The sequence below is a fragment of the Pithys albifrons genome, chromosome 6, assembly GCF_047495875.1.
Source record: "Pithys albifrons albifrons isolate INPA30051 chromosome 6, PitAlb_v1, whole genome shotgun sequence".
In the NCBI taxonomy this organism is placed as follows: domain Eukaryota; kingdom Metazoa; phylum Chordata; class Aves; order Passeriformes; family Thamnophilidae; genus Pithys; species Pithys albifrons.
In genome coordinates, this window is record NC_092463.1 from 51541631 (window position 1) to 51561494 (window position 19864).

The window sequence follows — 19864 nt, forward strand, 5'->3', positions numbered from 1 at the left end:
CTTCAAAATGAAAACACCTCTTGAACAGGATCTAGAAAGAACTAGAAAGGGCAGAAGCCGCATTGGTGAAGATTATTTTAATATATGGGAATTGAGTCATGTTTATGGGCTTATGTACCTGCCTTCTGTAAAATGGATGCTTCCTGAGTAGGAGTCTTTTAAGTCAAACAGTTCATTTTTGGTCTGACCTTCCATTAAAGTTGAATTTGTTCCTCCTAAGTAAAAGCATAATTTGCTGTACTAATACACTACACTCCTAGTCAGTCTTACTAGAGGCAGAAAGTATTGCAATTTGCCCTCAGGATTTTTATAAGCCAAGGTTACACTTTTAAGACTTACCCTCTTTTTTTTTTGTAATTGTTTTACTTCTCTGCTACTGTTTTGCAGTGCTGGAGTAATCAGCTCAAGTTATATTTTCAATTATAAACTGAGCTATATTGATAGATGCAAATGTACATCTCTTTCCAAGCTGTATGTGCTGTAAATGTCTTAATCTGGTAAGACACCAGCTAGGGAAGGTAGAACAAATCTGAATAATGCTGGAAGTGAAGAAGAGTTTTGTACTGAATTGCTGTATAACAAAGGTATTTGAGTACTCCGGGTCTAAGCCAAAACAGCCTTTTATCTTCCAGAAAGCTGTTAAGATGGCCTAGAATCTGTCTAGATTTTTAAAGTTAAATTATATGTTATACATTTAACTCTTCTGGCCATAAAATGAGTCCACTGTGCAGCTTCTCAACCTTCATTTACTTTTAATAAAGCAAAAAACTGTATCCTGGGACTGCACCCCCAGTACTTTTAAAAATTCTTTTTGTATAATGCAGCACAGTTGCATCTGCCCACCAAATTAGCACTTTAAAATTGGAATCCTTTAGAATCTTGTGGGAATTAAAATGAAAAAAATGACATTTGAAGGGTTCTGTGGTAGTCCCAGTCCCACAGATACATGTCTTGTAATCCTGCACCGATGTTAACATTTTGTATACCTATACCATAGGTATATGGTATAGACTTAATGCTTAAAAGGGAGAGTGCAGACAGCTTGGTATTAACTTTCTTCATCTCCCTGTCAGCTGTAGATTTACATTATAGGAAGATCATGGGATGTTACTTTGCATTAAGTGCTACTTGTAATTCTAACCACTATAAAACGCAAATGCTGGGATATGGGATATAATAACAGGATCTGTATTCAGGAGAAGGATTACCATAGGAGGAAGAGTTGATTGTTAAGAAAATTACATTGTTAAGTCAGTTCTATTGTTATGTGAATCTACTTTTATCTTTGTGGGGTTTGTGTTTTGGGCAGATCTACGTAGTGAGAGTTCTGAGAGAAGGACAAGTTGAGCCAACGTTTGTCTTCCGAACATTTGATGAGTTCCAGGAGCTCCACAACAAACTTGGCATTCTCTTTCCCCTTTGGAAGTTACCAGGGTATGTTCCTAACTCGCTCATTACTATTATTAAAACAACAAAACTGGTCCCAGCTGGGTGGAGGAAGAAATTGCTTGAAATAGAGACAAAACTGCTGAGGGGCAAACTAGACCTCAGTGTTGGCAATTAAAGGAGAAAACAGTTGTCTCTTAAGGAGAAGAGCCAGAGAAGCATCTCAGTGTTTTGACCCTGTGTATCTTATCACATATAGGAATTACCTGTATTTCCTTGCCTTTCTGTAGTGTCATGACCTATTGGCATGCTGCATTCCCACCTCTGACTGGCAGAAACAAAAATGGATGTTGTTAGTATTTCAGGATGGAAATGAAATATCTAACTGTACTTGCTTCTGATAAATTAACTGAAATGTCTATTTTGCTCTTGTAGCTTTCCTAATAAGATGGTTCTGGGAAGAACACATATAAAAGATGTAGCAGCTAAAAGAAAAGTGGAGCTCAACAGCTACATACAGAGCCTGATGAACAGCTCTTCAGAGGTGGCAGAAGTGAGTACAAATAATTTAAATGAAATGCAAGTTTTCAGGTTTTGACACTTTTTAACACTTAAACTAATATGTAACATTTCTTCCAAATTTAGTGTGATCTTGTTTATACTTTTTTCCATCCATTACTTCGTGATGACAAAGTGGAAGGAATAGATGGAATAGCCAGACCTGCAGGTAGGTAATGTTTGGTGGGGGGAAGGTGTTTATAAATTTAAGACTATAGTATGACATCTTTACAATGTGATTTTTTTTTAAATCTTCTTTAGTTAACTGTAGTTTTCCCTCATTAAAAACTGCATCACTGTCTTTCCAACTGTGCCTGCATACAGTTTCAAGGAAATACATACCAAAAATTGCAATAATGTGATCATTGGACTTGTTTATGGCTTTACTAAATTATTCAGGTTTTCACTCCAAACTTTGAAGCTGGTTCTTGGAAGAGAATGCAAAAAATCTTTAAAGCCTATAGCCTTGCCCCATTAGGGAACTAGAAATAAAATCAGAAAAGGAACTCAATCTAAGGCTTGTATTTTTTCCCATATGTAATAATTCAGTGTAGCACTGACGAAAATGTACAAATACTATAGAAGAAATAATTGTCTTATTTTTTCAGATACAAGTCCATCAAGTCCTACCTCAGGCAAAGTGGGAGGAGAAGTCAAGCTATCCATATCCTACAGAAATAGCACTCTATTTATCATGGTGATGCACATCAAAGACCTGGTAAGTAGAGATACTGCACTGACTGCCAAAAACTGTTTCCATTTAGTCAATTACCATCTTGACAGATGCAGAAATGGTGGAACCATGCTTCATGCTCCAAGTTTTCCAACTGCCAGCTTAATTAATTGCTGCTTTTGATTAGCTTGATTGCAAAGTCTAGATATTTGCATATTTATTTTCAAGTAGTTATGCACTAATTAGTTTTCTAACTTGTCTTGTTTTTTTGACTGCAGGTTACAGAAGATGGTGCGGATCCAAATCCCTATGTGAAAACATACTTACTTCCAGACACACACAAAACATCCAAACGCAAAACCAAAATCTCCAGGAAGACAAGAAATCCAACCTTCAATGAAATGGCAAGTTAAAATCTTAAGTAGTAACTCCCTATGGCTTGCTATGATCTTTTATTCTAAGCGGTAATTAAAATATTGTCTAAAAAATCCCTGTGAATACATAGAAATGGAAAAGGAACTATTTTGAAAAACTTTGTGCCCTATTTAAAGTTAAAACAAAGCAGCTGAGTATGTCAGTGTGTTATTACAAGTAAGCAGAAATTTCTCAGACTGACTCTGAGGAGTGACGGGAAGAAGGAAAGAAATCTTAAAACTGACGAGCCAGCTGCCCATGATTCACTGGCTTGTGATGTGGAAAAAATTAATTCAAAAGTCTTGGCATATAAACCATACTTCAGTCCAAAACACCAGTCCTTCAACACTTAACATGGGGAGCACAAAATAAAACAGGGATATACATCACCCCATTCTCTGAGAAACAGACGTACCGAGGAGTGGTTGTAGTGAGCAGTTAAGACATCTGTCAGTGGCTAGGCAGTCATAAAAAAGGGCAATTTGTGTAATATATTTGGCTAACCAAAAAATTTTGACTTTCTTATCTTCTAGCTCGTGTACAGTGGATATAGCATGGAGACTCTGAAACAGAGAGAACTTCAGTTAAGTGTGCTCAGTGCAGAATCATTACGTGAGAACTTTTTCTTGGGTGGAATTACACTCCCACTAAAGGACTTCAACTTGAGCAAGGAGACTGTTAACTGGTATCGACTGACTGCTGTACCCTATCTGTGAACTAATTTGTACACCTGAGTAAGACCAGAACAATTGTATTCACTTGTGCTTTACGCATCTTCCTACTTGAAGATAACTTGTACATCTCAAGTAAGAGACTCTCCATTTCAACAGATACATTGGACCAATGTTCATGTAGCCTAATCTGGAGGATTTCTGGAAAACCTGGTTTATGCTCATGTGATGTTATCAAGGCATCATTGTAAATGTTTAAGAGCTGTGGGTAAAGGAAGGGGATTTTAAACTATCCGTAAAGGCAACAGGGACAGTTTCACCATGCTGGTTGGTTAAACCATAATTTAATCATTAGGCCTGTGGATATAGTGCATTTTTTCTTTTAATTTGTTACTGCTCTTGTGTCATCCATGGCATGATGCTGGAGAACATCAAAGAAATGGCCTGTTTTAGCATTACATGCCCACTACTAACTAGACATCACAGAACCAGCGACAGGTAAAATTTTGCTGGCTTCACACACACCTGTAAAAATGAAGGTTGAAGGGCTGGAAAAATTCTTTAGCATTACATTTAATCCCAGATTCGTGCTTCTCTAAGACTTATTGGAGTGAGTGCCAATAATGGAAGTTGTAAATAACGGTGCCTTATAATTCAAATGCTTCTCTTTTACCTCATTTCTGGTATTTAAATATGTATACATATTAACTTTCTGCTCCTTATAAAGAGGGAATATTCTCATATTTAATACCTTGCAGGTCCTACTGGAAGTCTTTTTCCAAAAAGTGTTATTTACAAATACCATAACTTACACTGATCTTCATAATTAGTTCAACTTAGAGACACTTCTTTCTACGCCGTCTGCTACCCATGATCTCCAAAAATTGAATGAAGACTGGCTGAATGTGGTACCGTAGGCAATGTGCCCAGCTTCAGTGGATTTTTTTGTTCTACTTTCTAGGACTTTTAAATACTGCAGTGATTAAGTGTGGAACATATTTAAGCACTAATCCAAAGTCGCATTTGCACCTTTACCTGCAGGTAAAGGATGGCCTCTAGTTCAAAAGCACTGCTGCTGGATGAATTGGAGGCCAGAAATGAGTTGTGTTAACAGAGTTTTGAGAGAGGAAGGTGGCTGCTTTTTTTCTTTAACAGTTAAACAGCAATACTGTTTCTCACTCCCAGTAAGAACTAGTTCCACTAAAATACTTCACTCCAAAGAGCATTAGATTTGAACTCTATCTTGTGACAATGGAGTGCAAATGTCACCATCTCCTGTTAATACCACTGGTTACTTAATAGGTGTTTCTGCACTACAGGTGTTGTCTTTATGTTCACCTTATTTGGGGTTTAGGTTGTTCATATTCTGTTTAAAGAAATCTATAAAGTTGCACACTCTTCTTTAGTACAAAATCTTGAAGTGAACTTTGAAAGTGAAATATGCAACTATGAACAAAGACACAATAAGGGGAAAGCCTTCTATCTACTCAACACTAAAAACCTATTTTATAATCTGAGTTTCCTTCCCCTGCTACTGACCAATCTCCCTTCAATATAGAAGAGAGAAGTAAACTTGAATCTCCTGGTGCCTAAACTATTCAAGGTCCAATTTCATAGTAATTATTACAACTAAAAAGCTAACGATATCTTGAATGTTAGAAACTGGGCCAATACTAATGGGCGCTAGCAAATCCCAGCAGTAGGAGGCATCTTCTGCATATTTTTCATTTAGTATATATAACCTGTAAATAATAAACTATATAACTAACTAGATATATTTCCTGCTCACTTGATGCTTTTGAGACTTACTCCATTCCATCATTAGAATCACAAGTCACTTAAAACACAGGAAAGTAGACTACTGTTTTTGTGAAACGTTCCATTGTGAAATAAAATGAAAGCAATATGGACTGCCTTTTTTGCAGTTTGCTATTAAAGCACAGTGTATTACAGCACAAAATACAATTAAACTAAAATCATTTAAAAAATGATTTGCAGTTTTAGCAGTTGTCTGGACTGAAAAAAAGAAATTGTATAGTACTGTATTATTGTTAGCATATGTCCTGACTTCTGATTTAATCTTCTTCATAGCTTAACTCATTTTGTGCCTTTCCCTTCTTTTTCAAAATAGTCACTGGCTGGAGCTTTTTATGGTAATGGATTTTATGTTGTCTATGGGATCTGGCCTTGGCCTCTCCTCATGTGTAGAGGACCAGCACCAAGCTTGCACCTCTTTGCACTTTTCTCAATCAACTAAGAAAAAACTGATTATTGCAATAAGAATTTACCATACTACATACAAAACTTGAGATGGATGTGAAAGAGGGAAATATTTGATTGGGATGGAATTTACCATTATACGAAGTAGCTTGAAAAATGTAGTTTCAACAGCTTTTTTTATGTTGTTTTATGAAAAGGAAAAAAACATCCTTTATGCATCTTTTGACCTGCAGCCAGAAGTGTAATTGTCCATACAGACCCTCTGTTGGTATCCGAGAGCAGCAGCTTGCGCTAGGACCTCTTCCTCTACTAACCTACAACTTTGCACTGAACTTTTTATTACTGCCTTTGTACAACCTACAGCTGCCTGTCTCCAGACGCATGTGCGAGCTCTGGTAAACGCTCTTTTCTCTATTTTTACAAGCGTAGAGTTGTGTAGAAAGCCCATCCCCTGCCTTAATGCCGAGGCTGCTCCCCGGGGCCTGTCCCAGAGCGGTTGTGTGGGCGATGGGGGCCGCGGTGCGGGCAGGGCGCCTCCCTCTGTCTGTGTATCTGTAAGCACCAAATACTTTGATTAAGCGATAATAAAGATGTACAACATCGCCCCCGCGCCGCGGGCTCACTCTGACTCCGTGACTGTCTGTGCGACCACTGAACTCTTCTCGAACAAACCCCACACGTGTCCGGCTCTGGCAGGGGGGGCGCGCGGGCGGCCCCGGCGCCTCTCATTGGCTGCCGCGCGGGGGGCGGGGCCAGGCGCGGGGCGGGTACTTCCTGCGGAAGCCGGGCGGGCCCGGTCCCTCTCTCTCCGCGCCGCCGCCATCATGGGTCGCATGCACGCTCCGGGGTGAGCGCCGGGCCGGGCCGGGGGCGGGCGGGGGCAGCTCGGGGGGCACCAGCGGCACCAGCGACCGCTGCCAGCCGGGCCGGAAGCGGGAGGACTGCTGCGGGAGCGGTGCGGCCCTGTGGGGACCCCGGGGGAGGCGCGCGGCCGTGGGGACATGGCGGCAGGGCGGGGAGGGCTCGGGCCGGGGCCCTGGCGCGGTGTCCCTCAGCTCCAGCGCGTCCATCTCCCCTGAACATCTGATCTGCTTCTTCCCACAGAAAGGGCCTGTCCCAGTCGGCCTTGCCCTACAGGCGCAGCGTGCCCACGGTGAGTTCCTTCCCCAGACCCTTCTCCAGGCCCCACAGGGCAGGTCGGCAGTGCCCGCAGAGCGAAACGGACAGAGAGCTGTAATGTTTTGTGTCATCGCGTTTAAATTACGGCCTGGTAAAATGCTGCCTTCGCTTATGATGGAACAGGCTGCCCAGGGAGGGTGCGGAGTTTCTCAGTGGAGACACTGAAAACTCGCTTAGACACGTTCCTGTGTTGCCTGCGCTGGGAACCCTGAATTGGGAGGGGTTGGACTGGATGGTCTTCAGAAGACCCTTCCAGTTCGAACAGTTCTGTGGTTCTATGATCATCCTTACAATACTGAGGAAGCAAGTGTCCTTTCCTGGCCGGATGATTTTCTGGGCAAAAAAATTTCTTTTCCTCCATATGCCTCCTACGTGCTGCTTCAGTTACCTCTAGTCTATATGCCGATAATTCTTTGAGATTAAATTACTCTCAGACTCGAGTATGGCCTTTGCTGCTGTGGAATACACCACTTGCTTTCAAAAATATTTACAGGTAATTTGTTCATCAGGGGTCTAAAGTAAGTAATTTTGGCACACCCTTAGTTTTTTCAGGTTACTTCTACTTAAAAGGACTTTCTCTGTCCTGTTTTGCAAGACCATTTCTTGGAGGATCTGTTTGTTGGTAGAAAGAACAGTGTGGTGTGTGTGGAAAAGCATGGACTGAAAAACAGTGAAATGAGAACATTAAAATTAAAGCAATATGAAATAAAGTAGGTACAATTTGAAGCAAGGTCATATGAAGCTACTTGAAGTAGTGCTGATGGTTAACATTTCAATAAAAATCAAGAGGATAAAATGCTATATTTGCTTTTAAAAATTGTATGAACATTTTTGTTTGGTATTATTTATATTCTGGTTTAATTGCAGTCTTTAGAGCACTTGCAAATTTATTTTTGCTGTGCTTTTCAGTTTCATACTGTGACCGTATTAAAAAGGAAAAACCAAACCCAGCAGTGTCTGTAACTCTTTGAAAGTGAGGATTAGCTGCCTTGTTGGTGTTCTTCCCCTTAATAATCATAGAAGCAATGGCTTTATCAGCACAGTCTAACGTAGGATTGTGCCTTTTCTAAATTCTATCTTAGTTTATCCACTTGTTTAGTTTTTTAATTAATTAGTGTACTTAAAGTCTGAGTTTTCAGTAATTTCTGGAGGCGATTTACTAAGAGGTGGCTAAATGGGTCTCAATTTCTTATTTGTGTTAAAAGGCCTAGTTTAAGAATTCCTTCACAATGGGAGTGATTATTTTTTTGCCTGTAACTTTGTATTCGTGCTTCTGGTGTGGCAGTTTCAGTGAGCTGATGATAGTGCAGGTGGTCAGATGCTTCAGGGAGTTTTTAAAACTTGAGACTCATCTTTTACCTCTGTCTTCCCCCGCCACATTTCACTAACACTGTAGGTGTATTGTATGTAAAAAAGTTGCTGTATCATTAAAAGTACAATTTCAATTCTTGATTGGTTTTTCAAGCCTTACAAAGCATCTATTTCTGACAAAAGCTTTCGTTTAGCCTGTGCCTCTGTGTTAAGCAGTGTTAATTAGTTTGGGATTTTTTTTCTCCTTTTCTTCAGTGGCTGAAACTTACTTCTGATGATGTAAAGGAGCAGATCTACAAGCTGGCTAAAAAGGGCCTGACGCCCTCCCAGATTGGTAAGGATTGCAAACCACTCCTGAATGGGGACAAACCCACATTTTTCTGACTGTAATAATGTCATTGTTTCTCCAACCTCTGTTAAATAATATGCTAAGAAAACACTGTGCTTCTGGTGTGCCTGTGTATTCCCTGGGGATACCTCTGAGAGTCATAAAATAATAGCCTGAGTTGGAAGGGACCTATGAGGGATCATCAAGTCCAGTGTTGGGACTCAGTGTAATGTTATGTGTTTTGTTCTTGCAAGAAGGGTATTTGGTGAAGTAGTCAGTTTTCTTTGGTTTTTTGAAGTGAAAAACGTGAAACATCTGTTTAATTTTATAACATGTCCTTAGGGATAGCTTATAGGGTTATAGGGAAGTTTAGTCTGCCCAGTTTCCTGGAGGAAATTTTCAAATATAGCAGCTTTGTGCTCAGGGCTTACTGATCCAGGCACTGTAGCTGCACCATGGACTAGTTCTCAGTGGTTTGGACCCTTCTGGAGCTGAAGTGTTTGCATGACACAGTTTAATATGGTCATGAGCTATGTATGCAGTGTAATTAGCTGCTGTGTAAATGATTTTTTTTATTATTATTGTAATCCTGAAAGCAATAATAATCCCTCCTAGATGGATCCACAGAGTGATGGAATACCTTCTTTTAATGAGTCCTGTTGACAATTTTCCAGTAGTATTGTAGCATTTCATGAGCTACTTGCCTAAATGTGTGTTAGTTGTCTTTTAAGAATCGTAAAATGTTTCAGCTTTTTTAAGTTGTATTTTGCTCACTCATTGTCTGCCATTTCTTCAGTTTTCATTTGAAAGATTTCTAATTTGGAGAAGGCTCTTTTTTTAGATCTTGTAACTGTAAGGTTGGTTTCACAACATTTGTTGGTGTATGGTTTTTCTTTTCAGTGTAAGATGTAAATATTTTTCAGGTGTGATCCTGAGGGATTCCCATGGTGTTGCCCAGGTTCGCTTTGTTACTGGCAACAAGATTTTGAGAATCCTTAAATCAAAGGGACTGGCCCCAGACCTTCCAGAGGATCTTTACCACTTGATCAAGAAAGCTGTTGCTGTTCGCAAACATCTTGAGAGAAACAGAAAGGTGTGTGCTCATTTGATTAGACAACTTGATGTTTGTCGTTGTAAATTATACGGTAGTGTATGTACAGCTTGACAAAGCAGAGAAGCTTTGTATACTCCTTTGAGTAAACTTAAGGGGTGGGGGAGGCATTTTGATCAAGGATGGTCTTTGTTTATGAAAAGGATTTTAGAAGCCATGTTTAAACCACGTATTTCTCCTCCTGTTCTGACTTACTGAGTTTGTCAGGCTTTGGTAATGGGGATGTGGAGTTTGTAGCAGTAGCTGTGGATTTTTAATTTTGTTGAAGCATGTCTGAATTGTACATTGAGTAGTTAAAGTAGTGCTTGGTTGTCATGTAACTTTCTTTTCAAGGATAAAGATGCCAAGTTCCGCCTGATTCTGATTGAGAGCAGGATCCATAGGTTGGCTCGCTACTACAAAACTAAGAGAGTGCTGCCACCCAACTGGAAATAGTAAGTCTTCTGCATTCCTGTTGTCACTGAAGACTTGAAGGTCTTGTAAACTCTGCTGGGACTGTTATTCAAAGGGTAAAGAGTGCTGTGATGGGGTGTGTGGGTAACCTGGGCAGCAAAGAACAGGTGTTTTTATAAATTTTGACTGCTGGGTAAAATGACCATTGTAACACTTGGTGACCTCGTTTGTTGAAACAACAATTTTTTTTTTAATCTACTTGGTAATTTTTATAGCGTTATGAACTGTAGCCTTTGATTTTACTTGGTTACTTTTACAGTTCATGTTACTTTCAGAAATTTTGTGAGAAATAGTTTAGTAGGTGTGGCAAAAATGAAAGTAATTTACAGTTTTTCTCTGCTAAAATTAGTCTAGGAAGACTCAAGTGTAGCTATCCAGGGTCTTGAACATCCGATTTTGTGCTGTTTTCCTGGTATTTGTATTTTGAAAGGAAGAGTTAAATCTTATGCCATAAAAAATTTTAAACTGGTGCTGATTCAACTCAGGACAGGTAGTTAAAGCTTTGAACTGAGGCTGTATTTTTGACAACTAGTTTGAAAAATTGCCTTTGCAATTAATATTTTTCTCTTTTCCCTCTCTTCTTTTTAGCGAATCATCGACAGCTTCTGCCCTGGTCGCTTAAGAGCTGGCTGTGACTTACTGAAAGAATAAATTTTCTTTATCTGAGTTTGTGTTGTCTGTAAATGCTCGGTGTCTGAGAAGCTTCTGCTTGTTTCAGAAAGCTGCATGTGAATGGGAAGTTTTCCAGGTGGAGCAGCTGTGTGGCCATGGTTTCTATATTACTGTCCTGCAGTACCAAATCTGGGTGGTGGTTGTTACAGTGCTGGACCAGCTGGACAGTTCAAGTGTCTGCTTAAACTGGTTTGGGGTTTTTTTATCTGAGAGCCTCAAGCTAGTGATGTGACCTGGTCGTTCACTGCAAATGCATTTTATTCAGGTGGGGCTGAATAAAATAAAATATTAAATAAAAAATAGAAATCTGTGTCCTCAAGGAAGAACTGAGGGAGAAAGCAATTACAAGATGAAGAATTGGAAATTTAGAAATTGCAGAAGGGATTATGCAGGAGGTGAAGGGTAAGGGAAACAAAACTGGAGAGATTCATGTGCAGGTCATGTAGAGCTGTTGCTTGTGCAGAAAGTTTTAACAGATCTCAGCCCATTCCTGACGGTAACTGTTGCTGTTTGTAAGTAATCTGAAGAATAAGCTTTGAAATCTAGGTAATTACAGACAGCAATTTAGCTCTCCCCAGACGTGTCTTTACTGAGGTGTAGTTTCCCCTAAACCTAAATGGCAGGAGCTGTTGTAACTTGGCAAGGCTGTGCCTCCGTGTTCTGATTGCTTTCCCCTGAAGTCACCTTTCTGCTGGAGATACATGGAGAGTAGCCTAACAGCTTTCTGCTTTTCTCGGAGAAAATTGTAAATGGAGTTACTCTGAGTTGTTGTGACTTGCTTCTAAGTCTTGGTGCATTACTTAACTTTTGCCATATTGAAAACTTAAGTAAATTCAAATAAACCCTATCATTTTTATGTAGCGTAATGGCTAATTTCTAGATCATAACAAGTGGGACCTGGCAACTTGTGAATTTTGCAGAAAATGGGATTCTGGCAAATTACAAAGCTAAGTATAGATGTGTTATTTTTAAAAAAAGAGTTTGAAAAGGAAAGTCCTTCATTCTGGTTTAATGTGCTGCTGTCTGGTCCATCTTAAATTGCCATCCTCCATCAAAAAGCATGGAGATGCTTTCCCTGCTCCTTGTTCCCAAATGGCCTGTATGTAAATAGGGAAAGCACCAGGAGGTGGCGCTTGAAAACAGGAGTTTCCTGTTGCAAATACCGCCACCTGGAGGCCATGTGTCAGGGCCGCCGGCCCGAGCCCGGGAGCAGGTGAAGGATTTCGAATGTGGTGCCAGCTGATCCAGTGGCTTTGGGCATGGGTGTGTTGGAGCTCACACAGTTCTTGTATTTTGTGCTGTTGGGGTGTCTCGCTCTGAGCACATCTCATGCTATCTTTTCCTGGTTTGCTGGAGGGGCTGAAGGCTGGCATTTCACCCATCCGGTGATGCTAAATGTTGCTTAGTTTGTAGAAGAGGAAAGGGCAGGGCTTGTTACGGTGATGGTGTGTGCCTCACAGAGGTGCAGGAGAAGACTACCACCATGTAAATAATTGCCTTGTGCTGTACTGTCAGAAATAAAAACAGATCTTGGCCTTGCAGTAAGATCAGATCCAGGTGTTGAAGGTACTCCTGACCATGGAGAAGGAGAGATTCCCATCTCTTGCTGAGGAATGGTAATGGTATTGCAATTGTGCTGTTATGTATGTAGAGTCCTACTGCTTGTTGCTAAATACTCTGTATTTCATGTAAATCATTCAGACTAGTTTAGGTAAGTTGTCTGTTCTTAGGGTGATTAACCATAAAATCATAGAAAGGCCTGGGTTGAAAGGGTCTTTAAACATCCTGTAGTTCCAAGCCCCACTGCTGTAGTCAGGGATACCTTTCCATAGACTGGGTTGCTCAGACCTCACTTCAGCCTGGCCTTGAACACTTCCAAGGATAGAGTAGGATCTACAACTTCTCCGGGCAACATGTTTCAGTGCCTCACCATGCTCACAGTAAAGGATTTCTTCCATACCTACACTAAATTTCCCCTCTTTCAGTTTGAAGCCATTCCTCCTTGTCCTATCACCTTTGTAAAACAAGTCCCTCTTCAGCTTTCTTGCAGGCTCCCTTCCGGTACTGGAAGGATGCAATTGGGTTACCTGAAGCCTTCTCTCTTCCAGTCTGAACAATCTCAATTCTCTCAGTCTCTCATCATTGGAGAGGTGTTCCATCCCTTTAATCACGTTGCTATCTTCCTCTGGGCCTGCTCCAGCAGGTCAATGCCCTTCCTGTGCTGGGTACCCCAGGGCTGGATGCAGCACTGCGAGTGGAGTCTTACCAGAGCAGAGGCTGAATCCCCTTGACCTGCTGGCCATGCTGCTTTGGATGCAGCCCAGTGATTGTTCCTTAGCCCTTGGGTTGCCAGAACAGGCCCACCACTAGGAGTTGAGCTCACCTGCCCCAGGGCATGCAGGTTTCCTGCTTGGAAGCTGCTGTGCCACAGGGCAGCAAGTGCGTGGCAGCTGTGGGAACAGTGGAGCCAAGCAGTGGCCAGGGTAAGTCGTCCCTGGGGAGCTAAACCCTGCAACACATGTCAGGGAGATGTGGTCCTGCAGTGTGTCTGGAGAGGAGTGTGGGACCAGGAGGAATGTGGTGACGTGGAAGCATCAGGTAAGTTCATCATTCAGGGTTGTGGTTCTAGGCTATGCCTGGGTGAGAGTGAAACTTTCAGGTAGTGTTTTAAGGCTTCTGTCATGTTAGCTGAGCACCAGGACTGCCCCAGCAGCTCAGGACTTGTGATCCAGCTGTGCAGGAGAGGTAGGGGAGTCTGTCCTGCTGCTCCGGATTAAGATATAACTTGCCTTGTCTGGAGAGATGTGATAATGAGAATAAATACATATCTGCAAATAGTTGCTCAAAATGAATTCTTTTAAAAGACTATCACAAACTGTCCCTGCCCCATGGTTATGTCCAGGCACCATTCTGGTTTCTCTTTCCCCATCAGCCTGGGGTGTTCTCAGGCTTTGGGCCCCACTGCCCTCTTGCCTTCTTCTGTCACAGTGTTACATTTTTTCATGGGTACTTTTGTCTTGATTTAACCTCCAGAAGATGTGTTGCTGTTTCTGCCTCATTCCCAGGAGCCTTTTCTGAATTTCCAGTTTCCTCCTACAGCACTTTTTGCTCTCCCAGCAGCTGCAAATCTGAATGCTGATTATTTTTTTTTTACCCTATACCAGTGTGAGCTCTTTCCTGCATTGTGTCAGGGCAGACCTCAGAAAGGAGTTCCCAGTCTCTGCTGCTTCCATCTGTCTTGGCCTCTCTGGCACAGTGAAGCCTGCCTTTCCTTCTCCAGAGAGGTGCAGCCACAGGGCTGTGCCTGGACAGTGAGCTGTGGTACACAGGGCCCCTCAGCAGCCACGTGGCCACACTGTGCTCTGTTCCACTCCAGACTTACTTGCCCAAAAGCCTCCCACTAGACTTCAGTCCTTGCCAGCTTTGCAGCTCTTCCAGGGCTCTGGGGTGTATGGCAGAGGCTGCTTCCCTTTGGCTCCTCAACAGCTGGGTTTGAAGGCTGGCTGCTGAGGCACTCTTTCCTCTGTCAGAGCCCCGTGGTTGCCTGCAGTTTTCTGGGAAGGTTTGTCCTAGGATTTTAGGAAGGATAATGATAGTTCTTGCTGGCACTTCTACATTGCTGAGAGTGGTAAGAGAACTGGTTTCCTTAGGTATGAAGAATTGAGTTCTACAATGGAGGTGGGACATGGGGATGAGATATGCACATTATTCAGGTTCTGGGTTGTTTTTTCACCCAGATTTTTTAAATCCATTTTTTCATGGATTAGAAAGTTGATTTTTTAATAATCAGTTTTTTTAATTCCACACAGTCCTTTCTAATCCATGTTCTTGGGAGTGAGGTCTTCCCTCTCTTGCCTTTCTTGGGCCTTAACATGCACCTTTTGCCTGCTCTTCCCCAAGTTTCTGTGTATTGTTTGGCTTTACACTTCTAGATGTGCGTCCAAGTTTTTGTTAAGGAATTTTACCCCCTTATTTGCAAATCAGTCCAGCCAATTTTCTTCTGTTCTTTTAGGTAACAGTTTAGCCTACCCTGATTTGGGTCAGCTAAGGCAGCATTCAAATGTATGAACACAACTTAATGTTTTCTTCACTTCTGCAGTTCAACCTGGAATGGAAAGTCCAGGAAGGTAAGTCTTTGGTTTAGTCAGTAGGTGCCATGTGCAGTTTCTACCTTTGTTTCTAGGAAAGCATTTGAAAGGTGACTGTTAAGTATGAAAAGGATTAACTTTGACAGGGATTTAAGGGAAACCTTTGATTCAGTCATGACCAGAGGACTCTGACGGCTAGGTATCTCTTCATTCTGAAGGATTTTGTGATGCGTGACTGGTTCCCTTGGGGACGCAAATAAACCATCTTTTCCTTTAACTCTGTGAAAAATGAAAAAATAACTTAGTAATTTATTTCAAGTATGGAAACTTAAACAACAGTTATTCTGCTACTGAGTCATTACCACTGCTGGAAAACATGAATTGCTTTAGCTGAAAGGGGGGAAAAATGTATACCAAGCATAGTAATAACAATCAGAAAAGACATGAAATTATTTGGATTTATAAATGTACAGCTGCAAGTGTATGCTGCCTTGCTTCTTCTGGAAAACGGATTCTCAAGTGTGTTTTCAGTTGCATTTTCTGCCAGTGAGCTTTATAGTTTTCAGCGCAAAATCATTTCTTCCAAGTTAATACCGAATAACAAAATGTGAATGAAACGTGCACCCTGATTTTTTCTGAGCAACGGTTTGTGTCACTTTCTTCCACTGTTTCCAGTGTCACTTACACATCATGAAAAACAATGTAGTTAAAAAGCACCTCACGTGTTTCTTGGGATTTAGGGGCCGGTTTCTTTACCCGTTCCCATTTAAATAAAGAGCAGTAGGGCCTATGGAATTCACCAAAGGCAGGTTTGGTACTCCCCGAGCTCTGGGATAGTTGGTGATTTTGGCTTAGGCTAATGCTGCTTCACGTTCGTGCAGTTGTTTTGTTTCCTTTTCAATGCTGGGATCAAACTGGTGAAAAAATGCGGCTGTTGCTGGGAAGTCCCTTCAATAACTCGGCACATTTGCATGACAATATGTCGCCGTGCCCTGGTAACCTCCCTTCCTTGCCAGCACATATCTTGGCAGCAGGAAATGGTTCCACAGTGTTTGCTGCACTAATGGGATGTCCATGAATGTCCTTTTCTTGCTTCCAAGGATTTCTGGATGTAGTTGCAGTTGGATAAATTAAGGTTTCCCTCTTTCCTTTCCACCCTCTTCTGCTTCTAGGATAAATTTTACTTCTGGTTAGAGATCTACAACTTTGTAAAGAACGGTGTTGCTGGCTGGAGTGAGTTCTTTCCTGTCACCACAGGATTTATTAAAGATGTTAACTAGCACGGATGGAACTGTAACTGGAGCTGAATCAATATAAAAGGACCATGTTAATGGCCTGGCAATATGTATTGGATGTGAGGATAAGCAGTAGCATTGTGCTGCAGGGCCTGATGACTGGAGAAGAAGCACTCGCAGTGCTTTCTGGAGGCAAAAGTGGCTGGGGCAAAAGGAAGTGAAGGACAGCCTTTTACCTCAACTCCTGAGCTGAGATACTGAGTAGCAAGTAATTATGTTGCCTGTGCCTGAGGCAAGAGGTGTACCTACATTAAAAGATCACCTGAGTTTTCTAGGGAGTGCTGGTTTTACAGGCGAATATTTTATTCCCTTTGAGGCTGCTCACTCCAAGACCCCTTTTCAGGTCAGAATTCTCCTTCTTCAGAGCCAGGAAGGGGCTTTCAAGTTTAGTGCACCTGTCAGGGATCAATCTCTTTCACAGTTCCTTCAAGTTCTTTATGATGCAGATGAATAATTTCCGTAGATCCTGAGTCCTGTGTTATGCCAAAGTGGGAAAGGGTGGCTGGTGTTTTGAACTGTAGGAGCTGTTGACTGACTGAAAAAAACAAGTGACAGCCATTAAAAATTAATCAGGTTAAATGAACTTGGGAAGGATCCAAATCTCAGAGGACCAGTTCTGATGGTGAAGGCTTTTGAGATTTTCAAGAAAGAGGATGGAAACATCTCTCAATATAATATATGTTAGTGGACACAGGGGCGCACTGAAAGCTGTTGTGAAATACAGCTTATAAAAGAACTTATTTCCTTGTGAATTTGTTGGGGTTTTTTCCCTGTTATTTTGTTGTTCTGGAAAAACCCTAACTTCTTTTTTTTTCCTTAATGTCCATATCACTTTGCTCAGCTCTATGAGTTTTGGAAAAACTAGGAGTATAAATTGAAAAATTTTCAGAAATTGCTGATGGAGCAATACCTGTCTTTTGTATTAACTATTTAATTTACAGCTCAGACTCATGCTACAGATACCTCCTTAGATATCACTTCAGTAATTATTCCTGATATTATTCAGCAGTAGAATCAGGTCTGGGTTCTCTTTGGTTTAGTATTCTGTTATTTCCAACACTGTATCTGAAAATCAATACAAGAATATTTTAAAATAGTATTTAGCTACTGCCAATGAAGCTAGGATGTAAAAAACACATATGATTAACAAATAAAGCCCTTCCTAACAAAGAACATTCCTCTAATGTGCAAGGAGATGACTGGTTCTGTGGTCCAGAATTCCAATTAGTTTTATGCTTATAAGTATCATGTAATGAGCTAGGAATACTTAGTTGCTGAAGAAAAGGATTAGTTTCCTGGAATTCACCAAATGTGAGTGTTGCAAATTTGGCACTGCAGGAACACCATTTCACTGTTGTCCAGCTTCTACGTTGTACTTTTGACACAAATCTCAGTGGCTTGTGTGAGAATAGAGTAGACTACCCCCCAGCTTTGCAGGGCAGCAGAGGCATAAAGCAGTGAAATAGTTTGCCTGGGACAGTAAAAGAGCTCGGCATGGAGCTGTGATGTCCTGGATTTCAGTCTCCATGTCTTGCCTGTGAGCTGGTGATAGTTGCACAGTTGAATGTTTATATGTGAATGGTGTTTGTGGGGAGCAGTGTGGAGCTGAGTATGGAGCCAGTTCACAGAAGCATTTGGGGACACAGACCATGGCACTGACTCCCAGTGTGACTATTGCTGAACAACAGGGTGCAGTTACGATAATCCCTTTTTGCACTGATGTATGTGCAAGGTTGAAAATGGAGCGACCAATTCCCCAACCTCTTCCTGGCCATAATGGGGAGTGGGCTGGACCTTTCTTCCTTCTCCAATAGAGCACCAGGGAAATGGAGCCAGGTTTGTCTCAGAGATTTGTCTACCTGACTACGCTCTTGTGGGGCATGTAACTCTATGCTCCTGCCAGCTCAGAGCAGATTGAGATGTGATCTCCTGTTGTTAGCTCATCTTTCTGTGTATGACAACTTTAGATACAGGAAAGGAGGTCATAAAAAGAGGAAAATTTGGGAGCTTGGTCCTGTTGTACAGTTGGAACACTGTCACTTCTCAGTTTTGAAACTTCTTCACTTACAAGTTCTGTGGTAAAATCCTGCACAATAATTCCCTCGATTAAACTGCCAAATATATATAGGATTTTCCTTAAAACATAGGTAAAGCCCATGTTTCAGTGATCTCTGGAAATTGTGTCTCCCCCTCTAACAAATACCAGTATCTTCTGTGGCTGTGTAATAAAACTCTGAGCATCACAAATTAGTTGGGTAAGAAATTCTATTTCATAGAAGGATTCCTGTCAGCCTTGCTTCTGGTCTGATCCAAAGATCCAACTAATGGGGTCAAATCTGAGCGGTTTAATGAAACAATGTTATTTAAGCAAAGCAATCATGTCCTGTTGCAGTGTTGTTTGGTATTAAACAGCAATTAGATTTGTCTCCCCAACAAAATTGAAAAGCTCCTCTGAAAGCAGCTGTAATCGGAAATGTCATACTGCAGACACCGATGATAAATATGGTTTAACAAAACACAGGCTTTGCCTCCAGTTCATCACAATGATGGATAATCCCATGGCACACAGCAGTTTAGTACTGTTAATGTAGCTTGCAGTTTAGACTGAGATCATTCCTTTCACTGTTGCGTACACACTCATGTTTTTATTTCTCTCTGGTGTGCACCATGTGACCAACAACCAGGTTAAACTGGAGTGGTTTCTGCCCCATCACTTACTCTGTAGTGAAGGTCAAGCAAAACAGCATTTGGGATGGTGAACCTGAGGCTTGCCGAGTGGTACTTGCTATTACAGCACATGTATTGATCTCCAGTCTGATCCTTTTGCAGTGGCTCACTCCAGAAGCACAAGGAACTAAGCAGCAGTCTTGGAAAGCTGCAGGGTTAGGTCATACAAGAGTCAACACTGAAGTAAAGGATATGTGCTGAAGTGCTGATTTAGAGAGGTGTTTACACAGGTTTTAGAGGTGTGTGACTGGATTTGGTTCAGCAGCCTGCATGAGAACCTTGACAAGGGATACTTTGTGCATTGCACAGAGCTCCATCTCCCAGACTCGTAAAAATTTACAACAATTTTTTGCTTAAAAAAAAGAGTGGAACATGTTGCATGTGTGTCAACCAGTCTTAAAAAGCAAAACTTTCATTAGGCACAATACCCTGAGTAATAAGCCTTCCTTCAAGCATCCTGACTTTAAACATTTGTGTTGAAAAGATAATAGAAGTGAAAGAAAGTCCTATCAGCACCAGACAAGCACACAATATGTGTAAAAGAGCTGGCCATTGGTATATTTTGGTCTTAATATTTCCTCTCCTTTGAGCTGGGAGATAGTAGGAAATTCCCTTTTGCTGTGTATTTTTCGTGGGAAGATATGGATGCTGTGAAGAACTGTTAAGGTCTATTTGTCTGGAGGTTTGCAGCAGTAGCGTGACTCCACATTTTTGTGTCCAGAAAACCATACACAGACTATGGTTTAGATTGTGCTGCGTATTTCAAGCAGTGGCTTTT

At 41.4% G+C, this 19864-nt stretch overlaps 2 protein-coding genes across 3 annotated transcripts in view; both read left to right on the forward strand.

The window, feature by feature from the left end:
- PIK3C2A (phosphatidylinositol-4-phosphate 3-kinase catalytic subunit type 2 alpha) overlaps positions 1 to 4452 on the forward strand; it is a 49312-nt gene extending 44860 nt beyond the window's left edge. For both annotated transcript variants that reach the window (XM_071558885.1, XM_071558886.1), the window contains exons 28-33: positions 1310 to 1434; positions 1822 to 1939; positions 2032 to 2113; positions 2553 to 2662; positions 2896 to 3021; positions 3565 to 4452. In XM_071558885.1, the coding sequence (XP_071414986.1) occupies positions 1310 to 1434; positions 1822 to 1939; positions 2032 to 2113; positions 2553 to 2662; positions 2896 to 3021; positions 3565 to 3747 (744 nt within the window). In that variant the 3' untranslated portion in view covers positions 3748 to 4452. The remainder of the gene's footprint in view (positions 1 to 1309; positions 1435 to 1821; positions 1940 to 2031; positions 2114 to 2552; positions 2663 to 2895; positions 3022 to 3564) is intronic.
- A 2226-nt stretch (positions 4453 to 6678) lies between these two features.
- RPS13 (ribosomal protein S13) lies at positions 6679 to 10970 on the forward strand. Its single transcript, XM_071558887.1, has 6 exons — positions 6679 to 6769; positions 7027 to 7075; positions 8668 to 8746; positions 9664 to 9833; positions 10185 to 10285; positions 10893 to 10970. The coding sequence occupies exons 1-6, from the start codon at positions 6747 to 6749 to the stop codon at positions 10924 to 10926; spliced, it is 456 nt and encodes a 151-aa protein (XP_071414988.1). The 5' UTR covers positions 6679 to 6746; the 3' UTR covers positions 10927 to 10970.
- Positions 10971 to 19864: the final 8894 nt, after the last annotated feature.

Excerpts from the sequence above, each read along its gene's own strand:
- RPS13 (XM_071558887.1), top strand. The coding sequence starts at position 6,747 with ATGGGTCGCATGCACGCTCCGGG. Across the intron at positions 6,770-7,026 it reads GGTCGCATGCACGCTCCGGG|AAAGGGCCTGTCCCAGTCGG; the intron begins GTGAGCGCCGGG and ends TTCTTCCCACAG. Across the intron at positions 10,286-10,892 it reads CTGCCACCCAACTGGAAATA|CGAATCATCGACAGCTTCTG; the intron begins GTAAGTCTTCTG and ends TCTTCTTTTTAG.